This window comes from Rana temporaria, chromosome 12, assembly GCF_905171775.1.
Source record: "Rana temporaria chromosome 12, aRanTem1.1, whole genome shotgun sequence".
Lineage (NCBI taxonomy): Eukaryota > Metazoa > Chordata > Amphibia > Anura > Ranidae > Rana > Rana temporaria.
Window position 1 is genome coordinate 137,253,267 of NC_053500.1, and position 18,339 is coordinate 137,271,605.

Genomic DNA, 18,339 nt, shown 5'->3' on the forward strand with positions numbered 1-18,339 from the left:
CGCGCCCGGGCCTCCGACGATCATAGAGATGACTGGTGACCATCTGGCGCCGGCAGATCATTTCTCGGGGTCTCCGATGGCACGGGAGAGCCTGGAGAAGCACTGGATGGCGACGGGAGGGGGGGGGGACATCCTATAAGATAAGAACGATCAAGCGGCGGAACTGTTTTTTCTATAACAAAAACAATAATAATAATAGTGATAGAATATTGATAGAATTATTATTATTGTTATTAATTTTGTTATAAAAACAACAACAAAAGTTTATTCTAACAACAATAATAACGATAATATAATTATGATTATTATTATTACTGTTATTATTTTTATTATAACAACAGCAACAATAATAATAATTATAGTAGAATTACTATTATTATTGTTATTATTATTGCCATTGTTATTATTTTTATTATACCAACAACAACAATTATAATAATTACGTGTCTTCAAAAAAAAGGGCTGTGCTCTTACAGTGGGCAAATAACTCATTATTATTATTATTACTACTATTGTATTATTTTTAATACAATAGTAGTAATTGTTTTTATTTTTAAAACAACAATACCAATAATAATATAATTATTATTATCACTGTTATTATTTTTATTATACCAACAACAACAACAATAATAATATTATAATTTTGTTGTTATTATTATTATTTTTATTATTGCCATTGTTATTGTTTTTATTATCACAGCAACAATAAAACAAAATAATAGAATAATTATTATTATTACTGTTATTATAAAAAACAACAACAATAAAAATAATTATACTAGAATTATTAGTATTATTATTGTTATTATTTTTACTATACCAATAATAATAATAATAATAATGTGTCTTCAAATTAACTGTGACCCCCAACCTGGACTGTTACCTCCAACCTGGACTGTGACCCCCAACCTGGACTGTTACCTCCAACCTGGACTGTGACCTCCAACCTGGACTGTGATCTCTAACCTGGACTGTGACCCCCCCCCCCAACCTGGACTGTGACCCCCAACCTGGACTGTGACCCCCAACCTGGACTGTGACCCCCCCCCAACCTGGACTGTGACCCCCCCCCCCCCAACCTGGACTGTGAGATTCAACCTGGACTGTGACCTCCAACCTGGACTGTGACCCCAACCTGGACTGTGACCCCCAACCTGGACTGTGACTTCCAACCTGGACTGTGACCTCCAACCTGGACTGTGACCTCCAACCTGGACTGTGACCCCCCAACCTGGACTGTGACCCCCAACCTGGACTGTGACCTCCAACCTGGACTGTGACCCCCCAACCTGGACTGTGACCTCCAACCTGGACTGTGACCCCAACCTGGACTGTGACCTCCAACCTGGACTGTGACCTCCAACCTGGACTGTGACCCCTCAACCTGGACTGTGACCCCCAACCTGGACTGTGACTTCCAACCTGGACTGTGACCCCCCCCCCCAACCTGGACTGTGAGATTCAACCTGGACTGTGACCTCCAACCTGGACTGTGACCTCCAACCTGGACTGTGACCCCCCAACCTGGACTGTGACCCCCAACCTGGACTGTGACCTCCAACCTGGACTGTGACCCCCCAACCTGGACTGTGACCTCCAACCTGGACTGTGACCCCAACCTGGACTGTGACCTCCAACCTGGACTGTGACCTCCAACCTGGACTGTGACCCCTCAACCTGGACTGTGACCCCCAACCTGGACTGTGACTTCCAACCTGGACTGTGACCCCCCCCCCCCCCCAACCTGGACTGTGAGATTCAACCTGGACTGTGACCTCCAACCTGGACTGTGACCCCCCAACCTGGACTGTGACCCCCCAACCTGGACTGTGACCCCCGACCTGGACTGTGACCCCCCCCCCCCCCCAATGTTTACAGTGTGCTTTCTCAACCAAGGTTCCTCCAGAGGTTGTTGGGGGTTCCTTGAGCAATTTTTTAGCCCTCTGACATCATTGAGCTTTTTAACTATCTTTAAGGGGATAATTCTTCCCAAATATCCACAAGTGTAAGGAGAATTATCCCCACCGACCATCACACTAATTCATCCCGAGTTGTAGAAAGTCATTTTTTTTTTAGCAAAGGTTCCCCGAGATCGGAAAGCGATTTCAAGGGTTCCTCTGTGTTGCAAAGGCTGAGAAAGTCTGGTGTAGAAAGACTGACAGGTGGGGCACTCTCTGCATTCTGCATATTGGACACTAGGTGTCACTGCAGCACAGAGCAGGACTGCAGCAGCTGATGGCACTGACAGCAGATTATTGGAAATCAGTGCAGATTGGGGGGAAATTTGGAGAGATTTCAGTGCTGTGCAAAGACATCAGGAGGAGATCTCTGTGAGAGGAGCGAGGGGATCCCCAGCCTGACCCTCAGTAATGGCATGCAGAGGTGCAAGCGGAGCAGTGTTTGCTGGATGGACAGTACTGATTTTACAGGTAAACTGTTTGCAGGGCTATATTTATTTGATGAGAGTTTAGTTCTGCTTTGTAGATGGGGGGGGTCCACTATTATCAAGTATTGGGGGGGGAGGGTCCACTATTATCAAGTATTGGGGGGGGAGGGTCCACTATTATCAAGTATTGGGGGGGTAGGGTCCACTATTATCAAGTATTGGGGGGGGAGGGTCCACTATTATCAAGTATTGGGGGGGAGGGTCCACTATTATCAAGTATTGGGGGGGAGGGTCCACTATTATCAAATGTTGGGGGGGTCCACTATTATCAAGTGTTGGGGGGGTCCACTATTATCAAGTATTGGGGGGGGAGGGTCCACTATTATCAAGTATTGGGGGGGGGGAAGGGTCCACTATTATCAAGTATTGGGGGGGGAGGGTCCACTATTATCAAGTGTTGGGGGGGTCCACTATTATCAAGTATTGGGGGGGGAGGGTCCACTATTATCAAGTATTGGGGGGGAGGGTCCACTATTATCAAGTATTGGGGGGGAGGGTCCACTAATATCAAGTATTGGGGGGGGAAGGGTCCACTAATATCAAGTATTGGGGGGGGAAGGGTCCACTATTATCAAGTATTGGGGGGGAAGGGTCCACTATTATCAAGTATTGGGGGGGAGGGTCCACTATTATCAAGTGTTGGGGGGTCCACTATTATCAAGTATTGGGGGGGAGGGTCCACTATTATCAAGTATTGGGGGGGGGGGGGGGTCCACTATTATCAAGTATTGGGGGGGAGGGTCCACTATTATCAAGTGTTGGGGGGGGGAGGGTCCACTAATATCAAGTATTGGGGGGGGAAGGGTCCACTATTATCAAGTATTGGGGGGGAGGGTCCACTATTATCAAGTGTTGGGGGGGTCCACTATTATCAAGTATTGGGGGGGAGGGTCCACTATTATCAAGTGTTGGGGGGGAGGGTCCACTATTATCAAGTATTGGGGGGGGAGGGTCCACTATTATCAAGTATTGGGGGGGTAGGGTCCACTATTATCAAATGTTGGGGGGGGAGGGTCCACTATTATCAAGTGTTGGGGGGGAGGGTCCACTATTATCAAGTATTGGGGGGGGTCCACTATTATCAAGTATTGGGGGGGAGGGTCCACTATTATCAAGTGTTGGGGGGGTCCACTATTATCAAGTATTGGGGGGGATGGTCCACTATTATCAAGTATTGGGGGGGAGGGTCCACTATTATCAAGTATTGGGGGGGAGGGGGTCCACTATTATCAAGTATTGGGGGGGAGGGTCCACTATTATCAAGTGTTGGGGGGGAGGGTCCACTATTATCAAGTGTTGGGGGGGGGGGTCCACTATTATCAAGTATTGGGGGGAGGGGGTCCACTATTATCAAGTGTTGGGGGGGAGGGTCCACTATTATCAAGTGTTGGGGGGGAGGGTCCACTATTATCAAGTATTGGGGGGGAGGGTCCACTATTATCAAGTATTGGGGGGGAGGGTCCACTATTAAGTGTTGGGGGGGAGGGTCCACTATTATCAAGTATTGGGGGGGGGGGGTCCACTATTATCAAGTATTGGGGGGGGAGGGTCCACTATTATCAAGTATTGGGGGGAGGGTCCACTATTAAGTGTTGGGGGGGAGGGTCCACTATTATCAAGTATTGGGGGGAGGGGGTCCACTATTATCAAGTGTTGGGGGGGAGGGTCCACTATTATCAAGTGTTGGGGGGGAGGGTCCACTATTATCAAGTGTTGGGGGGGAGGGTCCACTATTATCAAGTGTTGGGGGGGAGGGTCCACTATTATCAAGTGTTGGGCGGGAGGGTCCACTATTATCAAGTGTTGGGGGGGAGGGTCCACTATTATCAAGTATTGGGGGGGGGGGGCCACTATTATCAAGTATTGGGGGGGGGAGGGTCCACTATTATCAAGTATTGGGGGGGGGAGGGTCCACTATTATCAAGTATTGGGGAGGGGAGGGTCCACTATTATCAAGTATTGGGGAGGGGAGGGTCCACTATTATCAAGTATTGGGGGGAGGGGAGGGTCCACTATTATCAAGTATTGGCGGGGAGGGTCCACTATTATCAAGTATTGGGGGGGAGGGTCCACTATATTATCAAGTATTGGTGGGGTTCCACTATATTATCAAGTATTGGGGGGGGTCCACTATTATCACGTATTGGCGGGGGGTCGCCGTCGGATCTTAGGTGCATTTTTCCGGCGGCCGCTAGGTGGTGTTTCCGCCGAATTCCGCGTCGAGTATGCAACGTACGTCCGGCCGGCACATTTTTTGGCGTCGTTTGCGTTCGGCTTTTTCCGGCGTATAGTTACCCCTGCTATATGAGGCGTACTCAATGTTGAGTATGGCCGTCGTTTCCGCGTAGAATTTTTAATTTTTTACGTCGTTTGCGTAAGTCGTTCGCGAATAGGGATTTGCGTAGAATGACATCACCGTCGTAAGCATTGGCTTGTTCTGGTTTAATTTCGAGCATGCGCACTGGGATACCCCCCGGACGGCGCATGCGCCGTTCCAAAAAAAACGTTGTTTACGTCGGGTCACGACGTATTTACATAAAACGCGCCCCCATCACATCGATTTGAATTGCACGCCCTTACGCCGCCAAAGATAAACTACACCACCGTAACTTACGGCGCACATTCTTTCAGGATTGAAAAAAAAAAAGTAAGTTACGGCGGCGTAGTGTATCTTGGATACGCTACGCCCGACGGAAATATGCGCCAGGGTACGTGGATCTGGCCCTTTGTCTTTTGCGATTTAAATCGTTGTGTCTAAAAATAGCGGCGTTCCCGCAGCTACCCGCGTCACATGCAGCCTCCCATATCGCATGCTGCCGGCTGAGCGCAGGCGGGATACATGCCATAAAAGCCTCAATACATTGAACTTCACCATCTGAAATAGTTCACATAACTGACATATTTCTCACCAGGCGGGGAGGATGGTCGCATTTCTCTAGGTCTATGTTCAAGCTTTATTACGTAATACCACCTTAAATGAGAGCTCCGCCCTAATGTGAACTGATCACCATTGGGCTTACCCAAGGATCGGAATATTCCACCTTAAAGGGGTTGTAAAGGTTCATGTTTTTTCACAATATTACATTCTATGCATTAAGGTGAAAAAACATCCGAGATTGCCGGCCCCCCCCCCCCCAGAGCCCTGGAAAGTCCTTTGTTGGGAATGCGCTCGATCGTTGCCCGGGCTTCTCGGCTCTTCATTGGATAGATTGATAGCAGCCAGTGGCGTTGCTAGGCAGGTGCGGGGGGTGCGGGCCGCACCCGGGTGACAACCGCGGCTAGCGGCACCACGAACACCGCCCACTGTCCTGTGCCTCGCGGCTCGCGCTGTGGCCCTCAGCGGAGCGGAACAAAGCCGCCCCCCTCTGTTTACATCCAATGAGGAGGAGGAGCCCACGCTCGAGGGACACACCACTGTGTGTGTGTGTATATGCTGTTCTGAGGTCTGTAAGGTAAGAGGGGCATCTATACTGAGGTGGGTCTGCACCAAGGGGGGGGTGTCTGTTACTGAGGGGGGTCTGCACTGAGGCAGTGTCTGTACTGCTGGGGTGTCTGTAACTGAAGGGGGGGTCTGTACTGAGGCAGTGTCTGTACTGAGGGGGGGTCGGTACTGAGGGGTGTCTGTACGGGGGGGGGGGGTTCTGCACTAGGAGGGTCTGCACCAAGGGGGGTGTCTGTACTGAGGGGGGTGTCTGTTACTGAGGGGGGTCTGCACTGAGGCAGGGTCTGTACTGCTGGGGTGTCTGTAACTGAGGGGGGGGTTCTGTACTGAGGGGGTGTCTGCACTCAGGGGCATGTCTGTAACTGAGGGGGGTCTGCACTGTGGTGGGGGTGTCTGTACTGATGGGGGGTTCTACACTGAGGTGGGGGTGTCTGTACTGATGGAGCGGTCTGCACTGAGGGGGTGTCTGTATTGAGAGGTTTATACTTAGGGAGGGGGTCTATATTGATAGAGGGGGGGTCTGTACTGAGGGAGGGGGATCTATACTGCGGGAGGGGGGTCTGTACTGTGGGGGGTGACACCATTTTTTTTTTTTTTTTTGCACCGGGTGACACCAACGCTAGTGACGCCATTGGCTCGCGCTGCTGCCAATCAAATCCGATGGCGCGTCGGGGGGCGGGGCCAAGTCATACACTCGGCGGCTATGGACGCCGAGTGTACCACACAGGAGCGTGGCTGCAAGGTAACCCCCCTCTGGAGAGATCTTCCCAAAAGGGGGGGGGGGGGTTTGCTCTTGCTGGAAGGAGCCGCAAGAGCCGCTGTGGGACCCCAGAAGAGGAGGATCGGGGCCACTCTGTGCAAAACTATAATCGAACCTTTACAACCCCTTTAAAGGAAGTCGATGGCTGCCATTGCCCCAGAAACCCCAGCGTGAAGGGAGAGCAGGCCCCTCCCACCATGCAGCGGTCCATGTTCAGGTAGACTAAGGCAGGTCTGATGGCGGGGCAATCCTTAGACTTTTAGAAAAGTCATCATTTGCATAGAAAATTCAACTCATAATGGGGCTTCAATACTGCTTGTATTACACTATGTGTGTGTGTGTGTGTGTGTGTATATATGTGTGTGTATATATATATATATATATATATATATATATATATATATATATATATATATATATATATATATATATATATATATATATATATATATTCACTCTTCTGTATGGATGAATAACATTAAACCTGAGGAGAAAAATGGCCCAATGGCTCCCCCTATGGGTGTCTATTTAAAAAAAAAAAAAAAATGTTGGACGGTGGCAATGTCCTCTTTTTTTTCCTCTGGCGCTGGGATGAGGGGGACAAACTTATTTTGAAGGTTTCCTTTCTCCCAATGCCGCCCAGATGTGTCTTCCTGGAATTTCCGGGGGTCTCGGGGGTCCTGGTATGAAGTCAGGCAGGCGGGTCGCTGTATTGGGGGCTTTCCCTGCCTGCAGAGATGTGAGTTTCCTAAGAAAGTACCTTGAAGCCCCGCGCTGCGTGTCGGGGGGTGTGCTCAGTGATGTCATCAGAGCGCCCCTTTTCATCCGTAGAACGGTCTGATGATTGCTGCCTGTCGGATTCTGTCTGCGGAAAATGCTTATTGCCAGTTGGGATAATATCTGCCAAAATTCAGTGTATGACCATCTTAACAACTGAACATCTCAACTTTTTTTTTTTTTTTCAAACCTGTCGGGTTACCTTTTGTCTGTGACTTATCTCCGCAGTCATTTAAGGGGTTTCTAAAGCTCCTCTGAACCCCAAAAGGAAGAAGAGGAGGGGGTAGGTAGGAGGGCATAAAGCAGAGCTTCCCCTTATAGCGTAAGGTTCTGCTTTAAGATGGGGAAAAATTAACAAATTTGGCCACTAGATGGAGCTAAGATTCATACTAAATTCTTATGGCACTTGGTGCTATCTAGTGGTCAAATGTGGTATTGTAAATCGATGAAAAACATTCAACCAGCACAGGAAATAGTTCAGTATTTGTATTTTAAAATAATAATACATTTTTAATATACACCCCTAAAAGAAAAAGAAAAAATTGTCTTTTTAGATTCCTCTGGGAAACTTCGACTTTAACCCCCTCGGTCTCCTCTCCGCCGTAATAGAAGACTTGGAAGCTCCGGCTGAGAGAGGAATAATCGTCGGCTCTCAGAATCCTTCGAAACCCGGCCAAGTCGTCCATTAGGATTTCATTTTTCAGCCGTAAAAAAAAAGCTCAAAAATAAACTTTTAGAAACTTGAGAATATTCTCCGCTCCAAATTTCCATCGGTCTTCCCGCCCGCCAGGTAGACTCGCGGGATCCACGATGTGGATTTAAACAGTCGGGGGGGGGGGGGGGGTTCTTGGCACACGCTCACCCCAGAATTCCCCCAAGCTTCCTCCTCCATGCCCTCCGAGGAAAAATCGCAATGAATGGACGACGAAGAGCTGAGGGGGGAGGGGGGGCGATGAAAGCAACAGACGGAGCTCCACTTCAAAGGAAGAAAGCCGGGCGAGCCTCAAATTTCCCCTTGTGGGAGGAAGTTTTATCTTTGTAAATGCACTTTATGTTGCACGTTAATGTGCGCTACGTCAAAAATAAACTGCTAACTCGCCAAAATATCCAAACAATAAGATTTTTGTAACTTTTTTTGTTTTTTTGATCAAATCAATTTTTTAACCACTTCAGCCCCGGACCATTATGCAGACTTAAGGACCAGGCCTCTTTTTGCGATTCGGCACCACGCCGCTTTAACTTAAAATTGCACGGTTGTGCGACGTGGTTCCCAAACAAAATTGGCATCCCTTTTTTTTTTTTTTTTTTTTCTTCTTCTTCTTCTTTTTTTTTGGTGGTATTTGATTGCCTCTGCGGTTTTTATTTTTTGCGCTATAAACAAAAATAGAGCGACAATTTACAAAAAAAAAATGCAATCTTTTTTTTACCTTTTTGCTATAATAAATATCCCCAAAAATATATAAAAAAAACTTTTTTTTTTCCTCAGTTTAGGCCGATACGTATTCTTCTACCTATTTTTGGTAAAAAAAATCGCAATAAGTGTTTATTGATTGGTTTGCGCAAAATGTATAGCGTTTACAAAATAGGGGATAGTTTTATTGCATTTTTATTAATATTTTATTTTTTTTACTACTAAAAAATCAGTCTGTGATTTTTTTTTATTTTATCATGACTGCGACATTATTGGGGACACATCGGACACTTTTGACACATTTTTGGGACCATTGTAATTTTTACAGCGATCAGTGCTATAAAAATGCACTGATTACTATGAAAATGACACTGGCAGTGAAGAGGTTAACCTGTAGGGGGCGCTAAAGGGGTTAAGTGTGCCGTAGTGTGTGATTATTACCGTAGGGGGGCGTGGCTGGGCGTGTGACATCACTGATCGTTGTTCCCTATGACAGAGAACAGACGATCAGTGACAAGCCACAGAGAAGAAGGGGGAAGGTTTATTTACACTCACCTCTCCCTGTTCTTTAGCTCTGTGACCTGATTGCGGGACACCGGCGGCGATCGGGTCCATGCACTACCTGTGTCCCCCCCCCCCAGACCTAAATCCCATTGAAAATTGCAGACGCTCTCCATCCAATCCATACCAAAGATTGGGCATTGTTTACACCCACTAAGCACAGTCCGGCTCCCCTTAAGTCTGAAGGACGGTAAGCTGGCCCTTTGGAGACCCCTGGTTTAGATCAAAGCCTATTCATGTGTTAGAATGGCCCAGTCACAGTCCAGACTTAAATCCCATTGAGAATCTGTGGCAAGACTTGAAAATTGCTGATCACAGACGCTCTCCATCCAATCTGACAGAGCTTGAGATATTTTACAAAGAAGAATGGGCAGCAATGTCCCTCTCTAGATGTGCAAAGCTGGTAGAGACACCCCCAAAAAGACTTGCAGCTGTAATTGCAGAGAAAGGGGGTCCTACAAAGTATTGACTCCGGGGGGGCGCCATACAAATGTACCCCACACTTTTCACATACGGTATTTATTTGTAAAACAAATTAAAAACCATTTATAAATTTGTGGTGTTCTATCATTCACGTTTTTGGGTGTAACATGAGAAAATGTGTAGAATGTCAGGGGGTATGAATACTTTTTCCAGGCCCTGCCGCTCGTATATCTGATGATCGGTCCATTAGAGGGGGAGAATGTGCCGACTCCGCGTTCCGTATAATTCCCTTTTTTTTTTCCTGGTGTCAGCAGATTCCAGGTAAGTGCAGAGAATTCCAGCGGTGGGGTAAGTGTCCGCCTCCCCCTCCCGTGTGATATATTGCCCCATGTTATCCGCTCCCATCCCACGCCGGCGCCGAGCGCGCGCAGCCCCGTGTTTATTAAGCTGTCAGATTTCTTTCCGAAGATTTTTTTTTTCATAAACTGAACTTTTTTTATTTTATCTTCTCAGCAGAAATTCTTCGCTCCGCAATCTCTTATCAAAGGCGTTTTATAATAGAATCCGATCGGCGGGAACGTCGTTTTTCATGATCCGCGTTCTCTGGGGCCGCGCCGGGGAGAGCAGATAAGAAGAACGTGCCGCGCCTCCTTTATCTAATAAAAAAATTGTTCTAATTATTTTATCGCTGTCGGACTTGTGCTGATTCCGCGCAGACCGAAAACGCTTTCCGGAACGCCGTTGCGTCCTTCGCGAGCTGTGAAATTCTTTCTGGGTGCCGCCAAAACTTGTTAAAGGAGAACTCCGACCAGGAAGTGTAGAAATTGCCGCAATTGCTTTCCTCCCCAGTCTGAATGTCCCTAGCCCCGCCCCTTTCATTCATTGGATTTCAGTTCTTCCGATCCTTTCCATTCATTGGATTTCAGTTCTTCCGATCCTTTCCATTCATTGGATTTCAGTTCTTCCGATCCTTTCATTCATTGGATTTCAGTTCTTCCAATCCTTTCATTCATTGGATTTCAGTTCTTCCAATCCTTTCATTCATTGGATTTCAGTTCTTCCAATCCTTTCATTCATTGGATTTCAGTTCTTCCGATCCTTTCATTCATTGGATTTCAGTTCTTCCGATCCTTTTCGAAATCTCTACGAAACGCGAGGCGGATCTCCAGGCTGGAACGGGGCGCGGCGGAACAATAATAAATAGCGTCCAATGTTCACTGTATCCGGCGCGGCGGGGAATAAACAGACTTTGTGCCGGCCGCCAACGCTGACGATTTCCAGGAGCCGAGGAAAACGTTCTTCATGGACTCCGCAATCCCGGCACACACCGCGTGCCAGAATAGCGCCATTCACAGGAAGCCAATACAAATACATTATCAGCGGGAGCGACAGGAGACGGAAAACAGGCCGCCTCGTCCCCTGAGAGCGATAGCGCGGTCTCCAGCCAATCCCCAGGATTCCCTGTATGCGGGTCCATATCTCAGATTCTTACCATTCTGCAAAGTGGACCTGTCATCAGATATTTGGTTCTTATGATTAGTAATGTGTGAGTTTCCCCCCCCCCCCCCTTCCAGGTATTTATTGCCTCTCGCAGAGATCACAGGACCCCCCCCCCCCCCCGACTATTCCTCCTCCTGCTGCAGTTTTTTCTCTCTAGAAGGGCGGCGTCCTTTTTTTTTTTTTTTTTTTTTTTGCCATCATCCAGGGTCATCATCTACTTCCTGGACTAAGATGCCGGCTTGGAGATGACACAATCATGTAAATTCTAGTAGTCTGATCACTGGGAGAAGGGAGAGTGAGGAAATGCTTCCTCCTGCCTGCAGCAGACTGATGATATCATTTCTGCCTATGCAAAGTTATTGTCTGGAGCTCAAGGGTGGCTTTCTAATGATAAAAGGAGGGAGGTGGACACAGAGGGTGCATAGGTTTGGGATTGGATGAACATGGGGCACAGGTGGGGGGGGGGGGGACATGGGATTGGATGAACATGGGGCACAGGTGAGGGGGGGGACATGGGATTGGATGAACATGGGGCACAGGTGGAGGGGGGACATGGGATTGGATGAACATGGGGCACAGGTGGGGGGGGGGGGGGACATGGGATTGGATGAACATGGGGCACAGGTGGGGGGGGGGACATGGGATTGGATGAACATGGGGCACAGGTGGGGGGGGGGGGACATGGGATTGGATGAACATGGGGCACAGGTGGGAGGGGGACATGGGATTGGATGAACATGGGGCACAGGTGGGAGGGGGACATGGGATTGGATGAACATGGGGCACAGGTGGGGGGGGGGGACATGGGATTGGATGAACATGGGGCACAGGTGGGGGGGGGACATGGGATTGGATGAACATGGGGCACAGGTGGGATTGGATGAACATGGGGCACAGGTGGGAGGGGGACATGGGATTGGATGAACATGGGGCACAGGTTGGGGGGGGGACATGGGATTGGATGAACATGGGGCACAGGTGGGAGGGGGACATGGGATTGGATGAACATGGGGCACAGGTTGGGGGGGGGGGACATGGGATTGGATGAACATGGGGCACAGGTGGGGGGGGGACATGGGATTGGATGAACATGGGGCACATGTTGGGGGGGGGGGACATGGGATTGGATGAACATGGGGCACAGGTGGGGGGGGGGGGCCTGGGATTGGATGAACATGGGGCACAGGGGGGGGGGGGGGACATGGGATTGGATGAACATGGGGCACAGGTGGGGGGGGACATGGGATTGGATGAACATGGGGCACAGGTGGGGGGGGGACATGGGATTGGATGAACATGGGGCACAGGTGGGGGGGGGGACATGGGATTGGATGAACATGGGGCACAGGTGGGGGGGGGGGCATGGGATTGGATGAACATGGGGCACAGGTGGGGGGGGGGACATGGGATTGGATGAACATGGGGCACAGGTGGGAGGGGGACGTGGGATTGGATGAACATGGGGCACAGGTGGGGGGGGACATGGGAGGTACATAGGGAGGCAGGAGGGGTGACTGAAAAGAACAGGGGGTATGGGCACTGGCAGGGCCGTCTTAATAGCATCATGGGGCCCCTACAATGATGACAGTGCAGGTAAACAGATATGAAGTAGGTAGGAGGCAGACTGCCCCCCCTGTGTATCTATCACTCTCAGTGCCATCATAGGGGCCTCAATTTCAGGGCAGCGTGGGCTCAAGGACCAGCTGCTTTGGGGAAAGTGCAGGGGCCCTCCATGCAGCTGGTGCCCAGGTGTGCCCTCTCATTAAGACAGCCCTGGGTATGGGCGGGGGGGGGGGTGCACAGGTTGATGTCAAATACACACAAATGGCTCAAGAAAATGTTGCTATTTAATTTTAGAAAAATAACTAAATTTGGATTTAAATTTATGAACGTCGATATGAAATGATGAGGACTGGGCAGTTCCACACCTCCCCCGATCCTGGGGAACCCCCGCTCAGTCATATCCTGGAATTCCTCGGATTGTTAGGTATGCAGAATTTCTGTGAATTGGAGGGGGGGGAGGGGGAGGCCTGAAATATGCGAGGATCTCACTTTCCTTCTGTCAAGCAGAGACCTGCACTGTCCTGTAATTACTGCTAATGAGAAGAATGATGCAATCTATGGAGTCGGCGCGCTCCATATACATCCGCCGTACTTGTTGTGTCTTGTGTAGTCTTCTATGGAAGACTTTGAACAAAAAGACGACTTGTCACCCTGAAATTGTATGGCAGCCGCGCGAGTCTGACCTGCAGGCGGCGAAACGAAGGGCGTCGTCATTGGCGGGAACCACCAACTCTTCAGAATGGCCAGACGAGTCGCTTCCCGCGCAAAGGCCTTCTGCTAATAGGAGATCTATCCCCAACAGGGCCGCCATCAGGGGGGTACAGGCAGTACACCTGTATTAAAGTGACAATTTTTTTTTTTTTTTTAGGGGTCCAGAGGTCCCCTGGGGCCTGAAGATTCCCAGGGCCCCGGATGACAACCCCCTTTTTTTTTTTTTTTTTATTAAAAACAAATCATTTTATTTATTTATATAATATATTATATATATATACATACATACATACATACATACATACATACATACATACATACATACATACATACATACAATGTATTATTAATGGGCCCCGGATGGCAACCCCCCTTTTTTTTTATTATTTTTTTTTATATATATATATTTTATATATATATATATATATATTTTTTTATTAAAGGGCTCGGAGGTCCCCAGGGCCCCATGTGGCAAACCCCCTTTTTTTTTTTTTTTTTTAAATGTTTATTTTTTTATTTTTGTTTTATATATTTTTTTTTTATTAAAGGGCTCAGAGGTCCCCAGGGCCCTGGATGGCAACCCCCCCCCCCCTGTTTATTTTATATTTTAATATATTTTTTTTTATTAAAGGGCCCAGAGGTACCGGATGGCAACCCCCCTTTTTTTGTAATTTATTTTTATTTATATATAATATTATTATTATTATTTATTATTATTAAAGGGCCCAAAGGTCCCCAGGGCCCTAGATGGCAACCCCCCTTTTAAAAAAAATTAAAATAAATAAACATATATTTTTTTATATATTTTATTTTTATTTTTAATAAAGGGCCCCGGATGCCTACCCCTCTTTTATTTATATATATATATATATATATATATATATATATATATATATATTATTGTAAAGGGCCCCCCGCTTCTCAATTTCAGGAGTTCTCTGCTCCAGGGGGCCCATGCCTGAAGCTGTGTAAGGGGCCCCATAATTCCTGATTGGGGCCCTGATCCCCAATATGTATATCGGATCATTCTAGGGAATCTATCCCCAATATGTATATCGGATCATTCTAGGGGATCTATCCCCAATATGTATATCGGATCATTCTAGGGGCTCTATCCCCAATATGTATATCGGATCATTCTAGGGGATCTATCCCCAATATGTATATCGGATCATTCTAGGGGCTCTATCCCCAATATGTATATCGGATCATTCTAGGGGATCTATCCCCAATATGTATATCGGATCATTCTAGGGGATCTACCTGAATATCAGGTTTACATCTACAAAAAAATTCTCTCTGTTCTCATCACCTTCACAGAGAAATCTATTTTTTTTTTTAGTAATTTATCTTGGAGAACATCTAAAGGAAAATCCAGCATTAAATAAACACAATAATAATAATAATGTGAGAGGTAAAGAATTTTTATTAACGCTTAACAGATATTGAAATACAACAATGAATGCAGTTTCTCTACCCAATAAAAATGATTTATCGCTACCCCAACAAGATAAAACTGGCATCACCATGTAAAAATTAGACTTTGTCTTTACCCATCCAGGGAACAAATCTTTGCTTTCCTGTAGAGTTCTTGGTAGATGCTCTTCAATATAAAAAATGTCCCCCCCCCCCCCCCCCCCCCCCCCACTTATCAGAAAAGTAAATGTAAAGCCAGTTTTGTTTTTTTACAGGGGGGACCCTAATACAGCTGAAGTTATTGCGTTTGATTGGTAGCAACCTCCTTTTAATCTCTGTACAGCAGCACTCAGACTGGGATCGGGAGGACCAGCATTAGAGTAACTAGGTGTGCTGCAGTGCTCATACTGACAGGTAGCATGCTGTTAGGAGAAGAGAGCAAAGAGATGACTCGGGGTGCTGCTGCTTCTTCACTATCCAATCACAAGCTCAGGGAAGGTGGCCAGGCTGTGTTGCTTTTAAGAGACTCGCTAACTGTTTTTTAAAAGCTGAACCATGACATTCCCTGCAAAGGAAGCGCATAATTCTCCCCTGTTCCCCGACCCTCGCCGCCGAATTCCTATGCGATGAACAAATCGTATTGCTGAAAGATGTTCTACATGTATACCTCTGACACATACCGCAGTGCTGTACAGAGCACAATGGACCTTTCACACCAGTCTCTGCACCAGAGGAGCTTACACTCTAATGTCCCCTCCACAGTCACACACTATTATTATTATTATTATTATTATTATTATTATTATTATTACATATTTATATAGCTCTGACATATACCACAGTGCTGTACAGAGAACACTGAGCCAGTCTCCTCAGTCTCTGCACCAGAGGAGCTTACACTCTAATATCCCCACCACAGTCACACGCTATTATTATTATTATTATTATTATTAAATAATATAATAATAATAATAATAATATTATTATAAATTTATATGGCTCTGACATATACCATAGAGCTGTACAGAGAACATTAAGCCAGTCTCCGCACCAAAGGAGCTTACGCTCTAATGTCCCTCCACAGTGCTGTACAGAGAACATTGAGCCAGTCTCCTCAATCTCTGCACCAGAGGAGCTTACACTCTAATGTCCCTCCACAGTCACACGCTGCTATTATTATTCTTATTCTTCTTATTATTATTATTATAAATTTATATGGCTCTGACATATACCATAGAGCTGTACAGAGAACATTAAGCCAGTCTCCGCACCAACAGAGCTTTTACTCTCTAATGTCCCTCCACAGTGACACGCTACTATTATTATTATTATTATTATTATTATTATTATTATTAATAGAGTGTGACTGTGGTGGGGATATTAGAGTGTAAGCACCTCTGGTACAGAGACTGAGGAGATTGGCGCAATGTTCTCTCTACAGCACTGTGGTATATGTCAGAGCTATATGAATATGTATTATTATTATTATTATTATTATTATTATTATTATTATTATTATTAATAATATTACATATTTATATAGCTCTGACATATACTGTAGTGCTGTACAGAGAACACTGAGTCAGTCATATCGGTTTCTGCACCAGAAGAGCTTACACTCTAATGTCCCCACCACAGTCACTCATTAATAATAATATTATTATTATCAATATAGAGCTCTGACATATTCCATAGTCAGGGCCGGCCTTTGGGGTATGCGAGCTGTGCGGCCAAACAGGGCGCCATGGGCAACAGGGGCGCCGTGCGGCCATCCAGAGGCGTACAAGGGGGGTTTGGGGGCGTACCACACACTGGGGGGGGTGTCAGACTGGCAACAAGGGGGGGCTACTCTGAACGGGGGGATCTGCATTGAAGGGGTGGATACACTGAAGGGGGGTCTGCACTGAAGGGGGGTCTGTGTAACATGCAGGGGGTCCATAGCTGCAGGGTTCTGTGTAATGTAAAGGGATCCAGTGATGCAGGGTGCTGTGTAATGTAAAGGGGTCCAGTGATGCAGGGTGCTGTGTAGTGTAAAGGGGTCCATAGGTGCAGGGTGATGTGTAATGTAAAGGGGTCCAGTGATGCAGGGTGCTGTGTAGTGTAAAGGGGTCCAGTGATGCAGGGTGCTGTGTAATGTAAAGGGGTCCAGAGTACTGTGTAATGTAAAGGGGTCCAGTGATGCAGGGTGCTGTGTAATGTAAAGGGGTCCAGAGGTGCAGGGTGCTGTGTAATGTAAAGGGGTCCAGAGTACTGTGTAATGTAAAGGGGTCCAGTGATGCAGGGGGCTGTGTAATGTAAAGGGGTCCAGTGATGCAGGGTGCTGTGTAATGTAAAGGGGTCCAGAGTGCTGTGTAATGTAAAGGGGTCCAGTGATGCAGGGGGCTGTGTAATGTAAAGGGGTCCATAGGTGCAGGGTGATGTGTAATGTAAAGGGGTGCAGGGTGCTGTGTAATGTAAAGGGGTCCAGTGGTTCAGGGTGCTGTGTAATGTAAAGGGGTCCAGTGATGCAGGGTGCTGTGTAGTGTAAAGGGGTCCAGTGATGCAGGGTGCTGTGTAATGTAAAGGGGTCCAGAGTACTGTGTAATGTAAAGGGGTCCAGTGATGCAGGGGGCTGTGTAATGTAAAGGGGTCCAGTGATGCAGGGTGCTGTGTAATGTAAAGGGGTCCAGAGTGCTGTGTAATGTAAAGGGGTCCAGTGATGCAGGGGGCTGTGTAATGTAAAGGGTTCCATAGGTGCAGGGTGCTGTGTAATGTAAAGGAGTCCAGTGATGCAGGGTGCTGTGTAATGTAAAGGAGTCCAGTGATGCAGGGTGCTGTGTAATGTAAAGGAGTCCAGTGATGCAGGGTGCTGTGTAATGTAAAGGGGTCCAGTGGTGCAGGGTGCTGTGTAATGTAAAGGGGTCCAGTGATGCAGGGTGCTGTGTAATGTAAAGGGGCCCAGTGATGCAGGGTGCTGTGTAATGTAAAGGGGTCTAGTGATGCAGGGTGCTGTGTAATGTAAAGGGGTCCAGTGATTCAGGGTGCTGTGCAATGTAAAGGGGTCCAGTGATGCAGGGTGCTGTGTAATGTAAAGGGGTCCTCTTTGTGTATGTTTAGGTGACCAGGGGGCGAGGGGTGAAGATGGGGGGGGGGGGGGTGCCACAGGATTAGCTTGCACAGGGCGCCTGAACACCTAAGGCCGGCCCTGTCCATAGTGCTGTACAGAGAACACTGAGCCAGTCCAGAAGTCTCTACGCCACAGGAGCTTACATTCTAACATCTCTATCAAAGCCAAAAAGTTAGTCACTCTAGGGTCAGTTAGATCAGAAAATATTTTAATAGGCTAA

General features: G+C 47.2%; 1 protein-coding gene across 1 annotated transcript in view; it reads left to right on the plus strand.

Annotated features, from left to right (window-relative positions):
* Nucleotides 1-2,317: 2,317 nt before the first annotated feature.
* Nucleotides 2,318-18,339, plus strand: part of ABCC3 (ATP binding cassette subfamily C member 3) — a 120,639-nt gene continuing 104,617 nt past the window's right edge. The window contains exon 1 of the mRNA XM_040330890.1: nt 2,318-2,432. Coding sequence (XP_040186824.1) covers nt 2,373-2,432 — 60 coding nt within the window. The 5' untranslated portion in view covers nt 2,318-2,372. The remainder of the gene's footprint in view (nt 2,433-18,339) is intronic.